Source organism: Lasioglossum baleicum, chromosome 9, assembly GCF_051020765.1.
Source record: "Lasioglossum baleicum chromosome 9, iyLasBale1, whole genome shotgun sequence".
Lineage (NCBI taxonomy): Eukaryota > Metazoa > Arthropoda > Insecta > Hymenoptera > Halictidae > Lasioglossum > Lasioglossum baleicum.
In genome coordinates, this window is record NC_134937.1 from 17,874,750 (window position 1) to 17,892,265 (window position 17,516).

Sequence of the window (17,516 nt, forward strand, 5' to 3'; positions counted from 1 at the left end):
GAATGGGGGCGGAGTAGTTCTACGAACTAATCAAGTAGATCGCTTTAGTTATCGTACGCGTATCAGACATCGTAATCTGTTATAACACCCGAACAAACCCTATCAGACATAATTGGACCAAACTCAGACTTCGACGAACCTAATATGACATAGTCAGTCCCATCGATTCCGTCGAACTTCTGTGCTATTCGAGGAGGTCGAGCGAGAATCAGCTGAATCATGAACCGAAGATTTATCAGCTGTACAGGCTAGTGATAAATTAATGCCACCGCAACACGTGCAACCGCATATTGAACAAAAATTCGTACGAAGACGAAGACAAGCGGGAACACCATTTGCTTCTTGGTCGCGCAAACTTCGAGTTTGCAACTGTATTTCACAGTAAATGTTCGAGATAGTCGGCAATATGTGTCGGTGAATTTATACAATTTAAGGCTACGTTTGTATTCCTTCGCCAAACTGAATAACTGTGGACTTCTGAATTAAAATTGAATTAAAATGAGACCAAACATGGTTGTTCCGATTTATTGATAGAAATCAGTCAAAATTGAATCTACATATATTTATATTGATTAATTTGGACAATAGAAGTTTCACTTTATCGTGGATTAAACAAGCAAATGAGATCCAGAATGCGTCGCGTCTGGTATCATATGAATGAGAAAAGTGTGACGAATATGTCGGCAAAAGTGTCCCAAAAGAATCATTGAAAAGAAACAAGTTTCGTCATAGATTGCGTTCAACGTCAGCGGTAGGAGCTTAGAAAACGGCTGTACAGTACTGTACACGATGTAAGTAACTGTATTTTGATGCGAGAGATTAGCACATACATCGAGGTATCGTGGTATCGAGTTAATACTCGCGAACGGGCGTGCAGGGTCGCGCGTAATATCCTCGGAACAGTCAATCTCTGTTTCGGGCGTGTCTAGTCGCGAAAATTTGTCCCCGTAATCCGGACAAGTGTCGCGACGGGTGTACATTGTCCGAGCTTTGTGTACTGTACCGAGTGAATAAGTAAAATAGACATGGACACCTAGTTGAGATTCGGGTCAGCGGCGCAGGACTGTCCTGTATCCTGTCCTCCTGGGGTATCTAGATAGAGCGAGAGGATCCGTGGTCCACGGGTTAAAGAGGAAGAGGAACGACGAGGACCCGGCGAGAGCGGGTGACGGGGATGGATGCAGGACAAATTATCCACCTACCTCATCCCTTCTCAGCTTTCCAAACCATCCATCTATCCAGCCATCCTGTGGGAATCCCTCTCCGAGAACCCCACGCCCTAATAGCTGCCTATGGGGACGCGATGGGACTCCCGATGGACTGGACGAAATCTCGTGCATTGTGCAATCCAGGCTCCTCTCTGGCCACCCCTGTCCATCCCTCTTCACTCGGCCTTCCCTCTCATTCCAAGCGGTTTCAGAGGGGAAGAGTATATTCCTTCCAATTTGCCAGGGTTGTGCATTCGACGGGAGATCGAAAGATATTGGGGGAAGAAATTTTCCTTTTTTTCTTCGCCCCATCTCTCCTCCTCCACTTCGTCTCTCTTTTTTCCATCCTCTCAGTGCGCCTATTCTACGCTACCTTCCACGCCAATGAACAGCCCAGCGCGCAGCACGGCCGCGGCCCTTCATAGACAACGTTACAGGTGAGTCGTTACTTCCAGCAGCGAGATCATTCTACACGCTGCGAACCAGTCTTCGAGGAACACAATGCTCCTAATAAGCTGATCCTCTTAATTTCTAGGTCGCCTGGGAAGCTTCTCACTCAACGAATGGCGATGAAACAAGTCCGGCTCGGACTTCTTGTATCCATAGCAAACGAGAATCATCATTTCTTAGAAGAAGAAAATATATATTTACTTTATGCCTGTGTGTTCAGCGCAATGTGGACACAACTTTGTTATTGGATCTAGTACAAACAGCTGATGATATTTGAACCGACTATTAATTTAAATAAAAAAGATTTTTAATATACCACGTTTCTAAAATGGACTAAAAACTATAAAATAATATTTCCTAGCCCCGTAGAGAGATTCCTAACCCCACACAGATAGTCCTGAAAATTTGTGAAAACGAATTAATAAAAAAGTGGTAAAAAATTCGGATTTCGATGGATCGTTTTGTAACTCTCGGTCAAAATGGACGCCGGAAATGCCTAGCAGGAAATTTCTGGGTTTAATTCGAGAGGCGATCTTCGTCTCTCTGTTTGGATACAGAGCCAGCCGGGCTCTTCGAAGGATAGATCGTAATACCCATCGACCTGAATTCTAGTATGAAAATGGTTATTACGATCGGACAAGGAGAAACCTGGCTGTATTCATAAAAGGAAGATCGTTATCGCGATGCTCTACATCACGGTTCGAGGGGTTTAGAAGGATAATGCTCACGCGGCGATATAAAAAATTATGCATACAATAATGAGACCGCTGTGACGCGCGTACTCTCGCAGTATAAATCGCGGTTTCATAGGGTTACGAGGACAATATCGTGGGAAATTATTTGACCGGAGGGTTTACGGGGAGTCGTATAAAGGGATCCTGACACATCGCACGTAAACTCGGCTTAATTTGACCCATAAAGGAAAGCGTTTACGTCGGGCCCAGCCAGTGACCTTGTTGTCTTGCTCGGTTCGCCAGGTTTGCTACCGAAGAAGGGAAAAAGTCCTTGGCGCCCTCCTTCATAAACCTTTATAACGCCGTTCGCCCTACACCTTAATAATGCCAGCTGAATACGAAAATTCCCCTGGGAAAATACTGGCTGACACAAGTTACACTAAATCTGAGCGATCCGTGCCATTTACGAACTGTTACTTTAACAGAAATTATACTTTTCTAAAAGAACACCTTGCGTACCAATTTGAACGAGTTAGCACAAGGGACAAACGCACGATAAATTCAAACTTGCGCAATGAAATACTGCGTTATTAGAAGAAGGTAATGTTTCTATGTCGTTCCGGGAAGTTGGAGAATTCCGAGGCTGTCTCGAAGCGTGCAACGATAGCGCGCGTGTGCTATCTTTTGGCTGGGGTCAACGGGGGCAGGGAAAATAGAGAGAAAGGTTGGCAAGACAGTTTAGACGGATGCGTACGGGCTGCGAACGCCATGATACGGCCCCATCAGGAGGAAACATTCTCGACTCGCGAGGCTCGTGCATTACGGTACACCCTACGCCGAGCCGGTTACCTACAATTTACCAGTGACTAAAGATAAGCGACAAAACATGGCCGGAATGGGACTCTCGTGAGCGGTGCGCAAACCGGAGGACCCTGGTGAAAAGGGGAATCGCATAATAGGTGGGGCAACGGTAACAACGCCATCGCCGAAAACTCTCGATGGAGTCAGCGGGCATAAGGAGCTGGTTGTGGAGTGGAGGCAACAAGAGGGATCATTTGAGGAAGATGTAACACGAAACCGTCTATCCGCTACGGCTCATAAAACAGCGCGTTTTATGCTGATGGGCCGCGTCTTGGGGACATTGCCGCCGAAGAAAAGGAGAGGAAAAGAAAGGAGAAAGAGAGGGAAGGTAAGGGAGAACGAGCACAGACAGACAGAGAGAGAGAGAGAGAGAGAGAGAGAGAGAGAAAGAGAGAGAGAGTACGCGTTCGCAAAAAGCTTAGTCCACAGAGTAAGAGAGAAAGAGAGGAGTACGGACTGGCCAAGTGAAAGAACGATGTAGGCCGACGAGAGGAGTCGTCGTTCCTCTTGAGATGATCTTGGCATCGGTGCCAAATGCAAACGGCAGGTGTTATCCGCGCGAGATTGTTCGTTTTCACGAATGAATCTCGTTCGATCTTTTCCCGCTCGATTGTACCCGGACTGGATCGGCAGAGAAATATGACCGTACGTGCCATTGGATACCGTCGTTTAGCTGGCAACGAGCTCGCAATTTTAAACCGACCTCCCCAGATCCTCCGAAGACCAGCCATGCACGGCACGAACTACTTAGGCCACCCCATCCGAGTCAGATCGGTAACGGATTCGGCGCTACTGGCGAATTATGGCAACCGACGCGCCGCGCCGGCGCAGCAAGCGTTCTCCTCCGAAGTTGAACTGGAACGCTTTGCATGTCGAATTAAGTTTGAACTCAAGTAATTTCTAAGCGCGTAAACGCGGTCTGGGTTCGTCTTAATTTAGACTTTCAAGATCATTAGTAGACAACAGTGATACAGATTTTTGTTAATGTTTCTAGCACATGGAATCTTTTGGTCAATGGAAAATATACTTCTTTTTAAAGGGACTTTGGGTAAAAAAAAATAGGAGTATTGTTATATGTAGTTTTAATTAGCAGTTAATGCTGACAGTTTGAAGCCCCATTTAGCGGGCACGATGCTGCTTCGAAGACAGTATTTTATTGTCTCATTATCGAGCTGTCAGCGGACTGGCCTAGAACGGGGCCGATATTAAAAGGCCATCCGTCAGCGCGAGGTCGCACGTTTCTTTCTGGACGATGTAATCGTCGAATGACATTAATCACTTGCACGGGGCACCTGGACCATTTAAAAAGTCCCTCGAAACTGTCCAGTCATCTCACTGCTCTCCCGAAACGCTTAAGCGGACACGTTGTTACGCGGGCCGGCGTGCTTTGCCGGACGAAAAGAAATAGAACTTCGCCGGTTTACTCGGCGAGTTAATTGCAACGTACCTGCACGGTGGCATCAAAATACAAAAAAGTAGGAACTAAATAAAATAGCCCGCGCGGCCCGAGCCGACCTCGCCTTGGGAAGAAATTAAGTGGATTAGTACCCTAATTGCGAGACGACGGTAAACCGAAATGAATGTGGTGCTCGCGGGGGAGAGGAAGGTGAATGTAATTATGCGACTAAGCACTTAGTAATTTCTAACGAAAACAAGGGGAAGGGCGGGTAGCAGAACGGCGCGGCGAGGCGAAAGTAGCGAAAAGTATGCCGGTATCGCGATCCTCGTTGCAAACCGATACATAATAGGGGACAACTGCCGAATGTTCGCTGGTCACCTTTATCACACCACGTCATTTCATTTGTTATGTAACATCTAGGAATACATATAATATTTACAGTTTACACATGCTCTTCAAATTGAATTGAAAAGGTAATGAATAATATCATTTTAATGGCTCATATTCTCTATATCCCACGTCCACCAGAAACAAACCTTCTTTTCAAACGCTGTAGCTCTGGAGAAAATGATTATTCATGCTCCAAAAATTTTGAGTGCACTATTCGAACGTTGGTTAACAAGTACGCCAAGATTGGAATTGCAATACTAAATGTGTATCCCTTAAAAAATTCGCAAAGTTGCTTTGCAATCAGAGCGTTGATCTAGAAAGACCCCTCAAGTGGCCCGACATTGGCAACATTCCCCTTCTTTCGGACAATCGGTTCTCCCCCGGTCCAATTGCCAATTCACTTTTCCGAACACAATTGAAAACCATCGTCGGGGAGGCATAAATTCGCGACGACGAAGGGAAATGAGGAGCGTAGCGAAGGAATAAGGGTGAGCCGTTAAAAGTTGAAGACGCGTTTGCGCGGAACTGTTTCACTGGTAATAGCCAAAGTTCCCGGTACTGGTCCGGTTCCGGCGTGGCCTTTATTATTTTATATTTCGCGGCGGCCACCCGGCCCGCCCGAAGATAACAGAAATTACACCCACGTTTCAAAGTGAAACAACCGTTACCGGCGCGACGCGAAACTTTAATTCCCCCACGATACCGCGCGCTCGTCCGATTTCATCTTCACGAATATCCGGCCACTCCCCGTGGCCCGCCTAATTTCAATGGGACCGGCGCTGTGCTCCCTAATTTCGGCGACCGAATCGGCAGATACCGCCCGTTCCGGACCAACCTATCGGGAAATTTGGAAAATTTCGTGGAACCTTCGACCGTCAGCCACGGCAAAATTAAACCGCTAACGAGGGAAGTCGCGGCCAGATCGACGCTGAATCTTCATTTCGTTTCATTTCGTTTCGTTTCGTTTCTAATTGCTTCTTCGCCCCTTCATTGTCCCGCTACGAATTACGATCGTTAAAGTAGAATCTGGTGAGAGTACTTGTTACCGGGGACCAGAGAACGATTGTTTATGCCTCTAAAAATCTTTCCCTGCTCTTACCCTTTCTATGGCCCCTAGTCCCTAATCCCAGACTTTTTATACCTCCTAGTCCCTAGTCTCAGCTTTTCTACAGCCTCTAGTAGTCCCTAGTCCCTCCCTCCTTCTTTCTTTCCCAATCCCTGGTCCCTACTCCGTAGTCCTCAGTTCTTAATTCCTAGACCCTTCCCTTTGCCTAATCCCTAATATACCTCTCATAATCAGGGTTGTCATCTGCTAGTTCCGCCAGGCCTCTTACCCTTCCGCCCCTCGGAGACCGCCGTTGCTTCCCCCACTCTTCCCACTAATGCTGACGCGATCACCCGTTATTTTCCCTACCCGCTCCCACAGGCGGAAGAGTGGGGGAAGCAAAGACGGGCTCCGCAGCACAGCTGGGCAAGGAGCGGTAGGGTAATGGGCCTGGCGGGACTCGCAGATGGCAACCCCCTCTCTCTCTCTCGCTGCCCAGAATCACTGTCTTACGGCACTCCATTCCCGTCGTTCGGTTCCCATTGAGACGAGACCGGATTTCGCCGGCTGACAAGAGTCGGCCCCCGGTATTTACAACGCTTTTACCGGGAAACAGTTAATTAGAAATTCGTATAGTCCCCCCTCGGTAATTGAACGTGCTTCAGTTATTCGAATGGGAGAGCGCGGGCCATGAAACTTTCAAAGCACCGTCGGAAAATTGAGATCAGCCATCGGGAATGGCGAACCGCGCCGCGCCGCGGCCTCCTGTAATATGCATGCACACTTTGCAATGCGAAGCCGTCGTCAAACGTTTTCTGGGCTGTTCGACGTTCCTCCGTTTAGGGGGCCGCCACCGCCACCGCCACCGCCACCGCCACGTTAGTTACAGAGCTGGATACGTTACAACGGTACGAGCACTGCTCACCTAACTCGAAGTACGGCGCCACGACAAAGACTTTAAGTCCGTGGTCACGACGTTCACCTGACACGCGCGAATGCGTTCGACGCGCGTGTAACAGACCGTTCGCGAGATACACGCATGTACGCTCGCATATAATATAGTGGATCTGCGTCCTCTGTAATGTAATCATGGCTGACACAATTAATCACCGGACCATCCAACCCCGCCGAACCATTAGCGATCGAGACACTCCGGGTTCACGGGGGGATGCGTTTCGCATCTCCATGCGTTTCCACGGAAAATACATTGTCCTCTGTGCACGAAATACAAGCACCGAAATTTATAATTGCCGAACCGACTGATAGACAAATATTGTATCCACAGAGGTGGACTGAATAATGGAAAAACGTCGCACCACACGAATTTCATTTCCTTTTTGACGCTGATACTGCCGAGCACCAAACGCGATCGATATAGCATTGCTTTATAACAATAATGTCGCTCGGTTTTGTAAATTCACCCTTTATACATGTAATGTAACATTCATTTTGAATAGACTCTATTTATATAGAGTAAGTAAGAATGATTTAAACGACTGATAAGTAATGTTCCCATTATTTTACCCAACCCCCATATGGGGAGTATATGTTCCGAGCGAAAAACGAATATCTGAAGCTGCTATAAATTTCACAGATATAAAGAGCTGGTAATTATTCGGCCTCAAACAAATTATCAACGAAACTTTTCGGTTTAAACAGGAGATAGCTTGCTGATACAGTATTTGTTAAAATTATAATTTGCTGGACGTTCCACGCAGACTAACGTTAGCTATTCAATTCGTGCAAGTCGAATGTCGGAATTTCGAATCGAGCAAAAAGATTATTTCTATTCTTCGTTAAACAACTTGACAAGAATACACACGGAAAAGAGTTTCAGGGTATGACACTGCTAACGCTGTCGAGAGTTGGGAGCAATTTCGCTAAAATTAGATTATTACTTGACGGAAAAGTTTCAAGGCTTAATGCAAACGCTGGCAAATGGCCGAGGGTATAAAGTGAAAAATGAACGTTAAGTAGGGGATCGTTCCCCGCGCAAAGTCGATACTAATCAGCGAATTTTCATCGATTTTGCCGGCGTTCGACACGCTTGATTAATTGGTGGCACTGTTTATCGTCGGTATATAGTAATAGGACGGAAGCGGAGGCTCGATCGATCTCCTAATGGCCGATTGGCTTCGGTATCGCGAAATCAGATTCCCGGGACGCCAGCGTCGTAGCCTGCGGATCATATTAATCGGGGTGTGAGTCCGGCGTTGAAAGCTCGGCGAGCGATCGATGGGGAAAAGGCGAATCGCAGACATCATGGAACAGGGGTTGATTAACTTCGCGGAAGCCGGGAGACCTTCGATGCGATCTTTATCGTGTACCGTGAAGAACCACCGTCGGTAATTAATTATACAGAGTTCCGCAGAAAGTTTTCCCATTTTTTTCTCTCTCTCTCTCTCTCTCTCTCTCTCTCTCTCTCTCTCTCTCTCTCTCTCTCTCTCTCCCTCTCTCGGTTTCTTTCACTCGTTCCCTCGAAAAGATTTTTCCCCGGTGAACTTGGGAGGCAACCGGTCGTTACTTTAATAGACTTACGCCGGCCGGGGCAACAGCTAAATTTCGACGAGTCCGATCCGCAATCCCGGCCGCATTGAAACTAATTTTCCGGGCGCAACTACGCGAACTTAATTTCGTTTTTATCGGGGCAACGAGGAGCCAAAGTTCCGCGAATCTCGGAATTTACAGCCGCCCATCAACCGATTGAATTACAACCGGCCACGCCGCGCAACGGCTTCTTAAACTTACACCGTTCCTCGTCCCGGCCTTTATCTACGAATGTTAATTGCGAAAGTAAATGCATGCAAAGCTGCGTACGACCCTGAAAACCAAGGGTGCCTCGCCGCAGAAACGAGGACGAGGACGGAGAGCTCGAAACGAGGGGACAGGATATGGCCCAATTGGCCATACACAGGGAAAAGACAGGGAGACCAAGAGGAGAGAGCAATAACACAGAGATCCTTGGAAAACGGCCAAAGTGTCAGCCGTAATATTACAGCAGTTACGTGGAACAACCTGAAGAAACGTACATCGTGTGAATGAGCATTTTATTCTCTGACATTGTGCACGCTTGCACGCGCTTCGCCTGGATACAAAAGCATACGGGACACTCCCGGAAGGAGTCGGGCTGTATCGTGCTGTTCGTTGGCCATCGCCGTTGCTTTATCCACCGTGCAACGTGGATATGAACAGTATCGTGTCACCGGAGCAGAGTTTGTAATCCCCCTCGCCCTGGAAATTTGAATAAGATTGTTCTTCAGGTGTAACGAATCATTTCGGGTGTAGCGTCGACGTTCGAAGCAATCGATGCTACCTGTGAAATTACCTAGAACTATTAGAATGACTTTGCTTATTTCATAAGCATCACCATATATGTAATACAGTAAAAGCATCCAATACTGTTAAATTGATCAAATTCGCTGGTGACTCGACGAACACTGGACTATCCGCTTGAATTGGACCGGCATGCGAACAAATTCGTCGAATCGCGAAAAAAGCGAGGAGGGTTGCGGGCGAGAATGTACGAGTCCACGGGAATGACGCTTTTCCTTTTAATTTACGAGGCGAAAATGACGAAAAACGTAGCTGGAGGAAGCAGGATTGCGAACTCGGGCAGAGAAAAGGACAACGCGGTGAGAAGTGACGGGGGGGGGGAGGGGTTGGAAAAAGCGAAGAAAGGACAAGCAGTCGAGTTCGCGGCGGTCGAGGAATACGAGAGAAGCTTCGGGAAACGTTGGTATTATCATAATAATGGCTAAAGCCATCATCTTTCCCGCGTCTGCTCTCTACACCTAGCTACTCTCTGCGCCGTCCCTCTTTTCTCCTCGAGGGTGCTCCAGGAAGCACATCCTAATAGCACTCGCGTTTTGTACATTTACAAATTTAAAATGATAATTTTGCCGTGGGTGTGGCGTGCCTCCGGGTCATTTGCGCCCTTTCACGACCGCGTCCACGGCCAAGTTCTCTTATTTCGCCCCGGCACCCCCTGTGTAGCATTGCCTGGCATGGCAGAGTGTTCCCGGCCAACTACACCGTGGCTCGATTATGCGACTTCGAAAAAAAACCTGCCGGATAGATACTTTTGCCGGACGTTTGTCAGATGTCGAGCGCAGATGTGTCCCGCGATTACGCTGAACGCGTTATTGCCTCTTCGGCGTGGTGACACGGGCCGCCCGCGGGTCCCTTCCGGATCCCCACGCAGGATAAATCGGGTAACTTGCGTCACCTCTAAGATCGCTTTTGTATCACCACAGACGGTGTAATATCGCGGGAGATAGCATTACGATAGATTCAGCAGAACTGGCTTCTAATGGCACGCAATTTTTCTCCTAATATGTATCAAAGTCGAATCGTGTTTCAAAGTAGACAGCAGAGCATGACCTTGGCATTGGCCCACCCCTTTCAAGGAAGTACAATATTTCTGGGACACCCTGTGTAGTTAGATCTACCCTCGTGAACAATATAATTGTTCTCTTGAACATTTCCTTTTACGTAAAAATCCCTTCTACTTAAAAATGTAAATAATCACACCAATAAATATTTTTCAAAATATGAACGTTAGAAAGAATTGTTTTCCTTACCAGCAATTCCCAATCCGTGTCGTTTACTAGAACCAAGATGCCAGGCCGTCTATATGCACAAAACAAATCACAAACTGTCAATTTAACAATTAACCTCAAACCCGGGGTCTTTTCTCTCCACTTTTGCCAGTACAGACAGAAACAGAGCAGGTTAAACTTTCACTCAGGGAACCAAAAATGTTCAACTTTTCTGAATGTAATATTATACAATTCGCGACGAAAAAAATGATAAAACTTTAAATTATAATTATACTAGGAATCCAAGACCTAAGTAGTCCAGACCTGGTGAATCCGTTCACTCGTCATACCCGCTCCTATTTATTGTATCTGTGGAAACCAATATGGCAGCGATCGAACCTCTCAAACGCATTTGAAATCGAGCAACTTTACTCGTGCATAACTTTTAAACGAGTGATCTCCGAACATTGAAACTTGGATTCTGTGCACTAGATTTAAAGGTTTACCATTTTTTGACGAATTGTATAAATGTTTCATTCAGAAAAGCTGAACATTTTTGGACCCCTGAGTGAAAGTTCAGCCCTGTTCCATGCTAAACCTGGGTATGCTTTGTCCCTGTCTATGATCTATACTGACAAAAGTATACAGGGTGAACCACGGACGTAGCATGATTTTAAGAGAGCTTTCACGTCTCTTTTTTTTCTCATGGTGTTTCAACTTCAATTTCTTGCAAATGCACCTATAACTTTTTTACGCCTATTGGTGAGGTTAGAGGATTTCAAGGCGAATTCAGTAAGTTCACGACATAAAAAGAATCGCAAAAAAATTGCTTTTTTCTTTTTTTTACAAAAAGTTTGCTAAATATAATCACGTGAAAGCTCTCTTGAAACCAAGCTATATCTGATAAAAACATTTTCGATCGGACTGCTAATAACGGAGTAATTTCTACAGGTCACAATTCGTGGTTCACACACACCCTGTATTCGTCATAGTACATACACTCATTTTCTCTCTGGCAGAATTACGAGCACATACGAGGTCCTCGTCTGTGTCACAACTAAACAGATTTTTTAAAATTAGGCAACAGGGTTTGAATATTCTCGTACTTTACACCGAAACTGCATCGTGCTGCCATCTCGACTACTATGGCGGAATTTCGTAGCCAATCGCCATCTTAACAACATATATCGGTTGAATAGGCAATAGGCAAGTGCGAATTAGCACAATACACCGTATTGTGTTTGTGGTGCTATACGTGTATCATTGTAAACTTTACGCGCGCTCAACGAAAGATCTTCTCATGTAACATGTGAGACTGTTGCATGAAACATTTATGCTACCGGTGTGCAGCTATTCGATGTATTAACAACTTACACAGTGTCCCCTTGTAAAAATAGTTCCGGTCGTTCTTTCAGGAGGTTATCTTTTATCCAAAAGAGCAGCCTCTGTATGGTCCCTGTAAAATTTCCACGAGGCTAGTTAAAAGATTCAATCGCAAAGTATTTAGAAAACTTACATTCATCCCCAGGTAAGTTCGCCTCATATTTTTTCTTTTTATCGAAAAGTAGTTCTGCCCCACCCCTGAAATTTAGCGGGTGATTTATTAGACACCGACACACCGCCGTAAGAAAAGTTGGGTTAGATGTAGTTTCAACGTTACCCGAATTCAATGATCACGCGTGTTTCACTATTTTCGGTGGACATTCTCTTAATTTGATCGAGGCTACGCTTCTTTATCGTATCTTACAAACTACTTGCATATAATTACAAAAAACAATTGTTCACCGCGCATAGGAACAACGTGAGTGACATTGCGATTCAATTCCACGTTCCTTCCGTTCAAACAGTCAGTAGTGTACGATTCTAACGCGGCAAAATACTAAAGATCAACTTTCATCAATCATGGAAGTAGAAATTATGTTCTAACAGAGAGTATCTAAAAATCTCGATGTTCCTTCTTTTTTTTTTTTATTTTGGTCCCATTTCATAAGAGCATGCGCATGTGATCTTCGCAATAATTTAAGAAGAAAATAAGACATTTTTTTGTTGAATAAAATTAAACAAAACTTATTACAAGCATATTAATAGAATTAAAGACGATGATGAACTGTATTTCAAATTATCATTAAATAACACGTGAAGAAAGAATTTGGTGGAATGTAGAACGAGTACCCCGTTGTATACAACAACAAAGTACACCCCTGTACATTCGCGGGTCATTAATCTTGCAATAATTATGTATTTAATTGCGACGTACCGATCGCGTCGACTGGGTTAATAAGAATTCGTTTGATAAGAAGGTTGATCCTTTAGTCGTAATGTAAATAAACGTGGTTGCATTCGAGTGAATATACGATAAAAAGTGGCTCGATGAAAATGTAGGATATACGAACGCAGTGAAATGCAGGTGCTATCGGCGGCAGCTGTAATGGCGGTCGTCGTGAACGTATGATCGCACGCGATAAATGAATATTAAACGTAGTACTGTGCCGTCGATACGTGTGTGTTGTAATCGAGGATCATCGTAATCGTAAGAGACATACGATTACATTATAATTATAATATATCGCGTATTTAGCATAAATATCCACGATGTCGGAGGAGAACGAACACACTTCGGAAGAGAACGAGGCAGAAATGCATGCGGAAAATCATAGTGGTGAACAATCAAAGAGTGATAATAGCATGCTGAATAATGAAACAGGACAGCTCATGTTAGAAGATGAAGAAATGCCGACGTATATCAGCGTATCGACCCCGTCGAGGCGCGAAGATGTGGATGTCAATAATACAAAACAACAAGACAGGATACCAATGGAAGAGGATCATAGTCAAAGTGCTTATCCTAGCGACGATCAAGGAGGGGGCAGCGTTTACTTGGTATCTTCTGGGGACGAGAGCAACCATCCTTACAACGACGAAGAAGAAGAGGATTACGTCGACAGCGAAGGTAAGTACAAGGAGCGTTTGGTAAGTTCTAGAAATTTTGTTTTGTTATTATGTTGATATTTGTTGATATCTTTTCCTGTAGACATGGATGAAATGGATCGTGAAGACGACGAGGATGAAGAAGACGACGAAGATGAGAATCATTTGAGATTGCATCATCATGACGACGACGAAGACATCGAGACGGAGTACGACCAATATTGCTACGACAGAGCTTCGGATGATTTTATCTTGAATTCCAGACAAAAACAACACCTTAAAGAAAGAAGTTTATCGTTGCAAGATTTAAGTTTCACTAAGAATAATAAACATTCTCCGTACAACAATAAAAATAGGCATAGTATAAATCTCTTCGGACAGAACTATGCAGGCCTACAACAGAATTCTATCGCGTACAATGTCGCGCACAAAAGACAATCGTTGCCACTTAAATATCAACATGTGGAAAGTAAAGTGAAGAGATACATTAGGGATATAAAGGAACAGTCGAGGAAGTCGATGGAAAAGCGTATTAAAGAGCAGGAATACGTAGCGAATAAAAATAACGAGGAGAATGAAAGTAAGGAAGACACCTTTGCATTGTTGGATTATAATATTATATGTTAAATCGTTATCTAATTATAATTCTTTTTGTTTACAGTTGAAACTGATCCATTAAAGCTAACGGTAACGAACAAAGTTATAAAAGGTTATGCGGAGAAGGCTATTAAGGATTTGCAACGTGAAGAAAATAATGAAAATGGTAATTCAATTTATAATTCAGCACAAATATTAGAGAATGGTGGTAATAACAAACTTGATATCAAAGTAACTGAAACTCAACTTAAGCAAATTCGAAGGAACAGTGACATGAACGCATTTGGTGATATTCAAAATGAAAAACGTGCACAAAACTGCAATGATAAATTAGAGAAACGAAATGGTTCTGTAGATGTTAATGCACATCATATTGAATATCAAAATACATTAGATAGGAATGTAAAATTTAATAACATGGATCAACCTTCTTTAGTTAACGGTCATCAGCAAGCACCTACAGTTTTCAATCTGCGTACATTAAGCTATGAAGAATACATGCACGGCATATCGGCAGAATTTGAACAAAAGGAAGAAACAATCGAGCAAAGACACAAGACTCAAGAAAAGATTATTGAACCTGAGACCTATAACGACACAGAGATGGTTAATGTGCAAGAAATGGAGAACAGCAATACAGGTTGTCCACTGAAAATTGCGAATGTCAAAAGTATCAGGGTAGTACAAGAAGAACAGGAAAATTTCGCGAAAACGAATTTAGCAGAGACCGTAGAAGTGATGCAGCTGAAAGCTCAGCTTAATCAGAAAGATGCTCAGTTCAATAGTCTACGAAACGCCTATCAGAAAACGGTAGCCGAAAATATGAAAATGAAACAAGAGCTGGATACTCTGAGAAAATCTATAGCGAAATATGAAAGTGAAAGTAAAAGTAAAACATCCGAAACAAAAATTGCATCTGTGCAAACTGAATCAATTGCGGAACCTGTATCTGTTCCAAAAGTAGTTGTAACCACAGCGGGTACAAATAATAAAGTATCCACTAGTAGCGTTGCGTCTACAGTAAGTTCTCTCGACCAATGGGCAGACAGTGCTGCTAGCTCAGCTATATCCATTAAACCGCCCGATTTAACACCGATTCTTCATTCTGACGATAGCCTGGTGCTCACTAACGGTACACCAAGTAAACTACCGCATCCATTATCGCGAACATTCATTACTTCGTCTCGAATCTTACAGACTCTTTCCAACATAACACAAGGTAAAACATCAAAGGTGGAAAGCCCTTTGGTCAGGAATAATAAGACACGAGTAAACGAAAATTCCATGAACCAATTATTGAATCTCGAATACAATCGTTCTGCTGCGCACGTTTCGAACTCCAAGAAACGTAAAGCGACAGAGATGCTTGGTTCTTCCACTTTTGTTCAACCGTTTAAGATACCTCACACATCCGCGGAATCTGAAAAGAAAAGTGCTAGCACATCGAACGCGGACTTTAAATACTCGGAGGATCAGTCGAGCGTAAAGGCAGATCAACAGTCCATGAATAAAGACACCGAGGACCCTTCATCCATGGATATTCAAACAGAGATAGCAGCTAATCAGGATGATGGTGATGTAAAGTTTTTCGTATATAGGGATCATGAGAATAGTAAAAATAAAAGTTTCTTAATTCAAGCAGAAGAACCAACGAAAGACATGCTAGAGAATGAAAAAAATCGTATCCAAGAGTGTGGTCCATATTTGTTGGGTAATCTTGAAGTAAGGATGTCTGAAATAAATGGTACAATTAGCGTTTGGGGTAAGGAGATTAACCAGGAGCCAACCAGTGATAACGAGGACGATATGGAGGTGTCCGTAAAATCCGCTAACAAGAGAGCGAGCCTTTACTCGCAGAAATCACCGCAGATCAGATTTAATGGCAGTCCATTTGTATGTTCAACTCAAAAAAAGTTGAAGCTTCCATTAAGGCTGAATAGATCCAGTGATTCTCAATGTTGTCACTCTATGTCGCCGAGTATAGTAAAATCACCGTGCTTGCTAGATCAAGCTAATGATAAACGATTCGAAAGTAATCGTACCCGCGCAAGCAACTGTTCGTCAGCTTGCGAAAACTGCGACTCCATAAAACACCGAGGAGAGTGGCCATCGTATAAAGCCAGTTCCAGTTCGCAAGAAAAATCACATTCCTGTTGTACGCATCACGCGGCGGAGTTCGTAGAAACAGATTGTAACTGCGGTTCATATCACGAAAGACAAATGCATGACGATAGTCCTAACCATAGTAAAGATAAATTCCATGTTAAAGGGATCCGAAGGAGTTCCTGGAAAAACGCATTTACCCCAGAGTCCAGTAAACATTTACGTGAGAACATCGCGAACCCTGAGATCAGCGATGCAATCTACAAGTACAATAAATCGTGTCGACGCTCCATGCAAAATGCCTCGAACAGTAGCTCGCATTCGACGAAGTGTTGCAACAACATTAGGGACGTTGCTTGCGCATGTAAATCGTCTTCGAGTAATACGCACAATCACGACTGTCCCGAGAGACAAACATGTAGCCATAGTTCTTCGCACGATGGGGAGGAAGACCCTCTTATTCCACCGAAACGATCTAACGAGACACCTGAAGTAAGTGAGCGCTACACAATTGACAGTCAATATTTAAGTAAAATTGCAGGATGTATCAAACACAGTGGTATACACTGATTTTACGTGAAAGACTAACAAAGAAATTCAGGAAATTATGAAACTTTCGGGGTATGTATATAGATTGTTCCCAAGGTTTCATCGTTTCTGTAATTTCTCGAAATCTTTCCTCGTAAGTCGAAAATACAGAAAAACTTTCGATCGCTTCAAATTTAAATACTGATGTTTTGTATACTGAACTATTGCTTTTTCTATGCAGACAAGGCAGCGACGATCAAGTGGCAAACGAGTACGAGGAATACTTATGGATCTGTTAAAAGGTTGCGGAGACTGCCGTAACACTAATGGTAACACTGTCAATAAAAGTGGTTTACAATTGAAAGAGCCAGTATGTACGAAAAACGGTTCTCCTCAAATTAAGATTTCTTCGTGTCTCACACCTGAGCCATCATATTCAAGTTCCACACAATGTAATGAAAGGTAATTAATTTTTCTTCGAATCGTTAGAAATGCATGATCGCAGTGTTATTACATAGAAAAAATTAATTTATAGATGCTGCCATGCTTACGCAAGACGAATCGAGTCCCAACTCGAAGAGTTCCGAACGGAAATGGAGAGAGTACGATCACGTTCGGATGCAATTCTCGACATGCTCAATATGATTCACTCTGTTGATATGAACTAATGAAACTACTATTACTTTCTAAAATAGGCGCTTTTTCCTTGTACAGATCACTGTTTCTTTCATGTCTTAATTTCGTTAAGTCAAGGTGTACGCACTGTCATCAAAGCTCTTTCTTATTTACTTCTAC

At 43.9% G+C, this 17,516-nt stretch overlaps 2 protein-coding genes across 6 annotated transcripts in view; one reads left to right on the forward strand and one right to left on the reverse strand.

Moving 5' to 3' along the window:
* The window catches only part of Urm1 (Ubiquitin-related modifier 1), a 386,421-nt gene extending 373,968 nt beyond the window's left edge, over nt 1-12,453 (reverse strand). For 2 of the 3 annotated variants that reach the window (XR_013009587.1, XR_013009588.1), the window contains exons 1-4: nt 12,226-12,453; nt 12,082-12,146; nt 11,940-12,021; nt 10,608-10,656 (exon numbers count right to left, since the gene is read on the reverse strand). Coding sequence is in view for 1 of the 3 variants with exons in the window: in XM_076430260.1 (XP_076286375.1) it covers nt 9,190-9,258; nt 10,608-10,656; nt 11,940-12,021; nt 12,082-12,146; nt 12,226-12,269 (309 nt within the window). In the remaining 2 variants the exon portion in view is untranslated. Of the gene's footprint in view, nt 1-9,057; nt 9,259-10,607; nt 10,657-11,939; nt 12,022-12,081; nt 12,147-12,225 lie in introns of those variants that run through there. The other variant, XM_076430260.1, reaches the window with a different exon arrangement.
* A 295-nt stretch (nt 12,454-12,748) lies between these two features.
* On the forward strand, nt 12,749-17,399 carry LOC143211964 (uncharacterized). Of its 3 annotated transcripts, none has more exons than XM_076430152.1 (6): nt 12,749-13,515; nt 13,597-14,073; nt 14,155-15,663; nt 15,733-16,685; nt 16,963-17,183; nt 17,257-17,399. In XM_076430152.1, exons 1-6 carry the CDS (start codon nt 13,158-13,160, stop codon nt 17,387-17,389), a joined length of 3,651 nt encoding a protein of 1,216 aa, XP_076286267.1. In that variant the 5' UTR covers nt 12,749-13,157; the 3' UTR covers nt 17,390-17,399. The 3 variants fall into 3 exon arrangements, with proteins under 3 accessions (XP_076286267.1, XP_076286268.1, XP_076286266.1); XM_076430153.1 differs by having other exon boundaries at nt 14,155-14,256; nt 14,527-16,685; XM_076430151.1 differs by having other exon boundaries at nt 13,158-13,515; nt 14,155-16,685.
* The last annotated feature ends 117 nt before the right edge of the window (nt 17,400-17,516 follow it).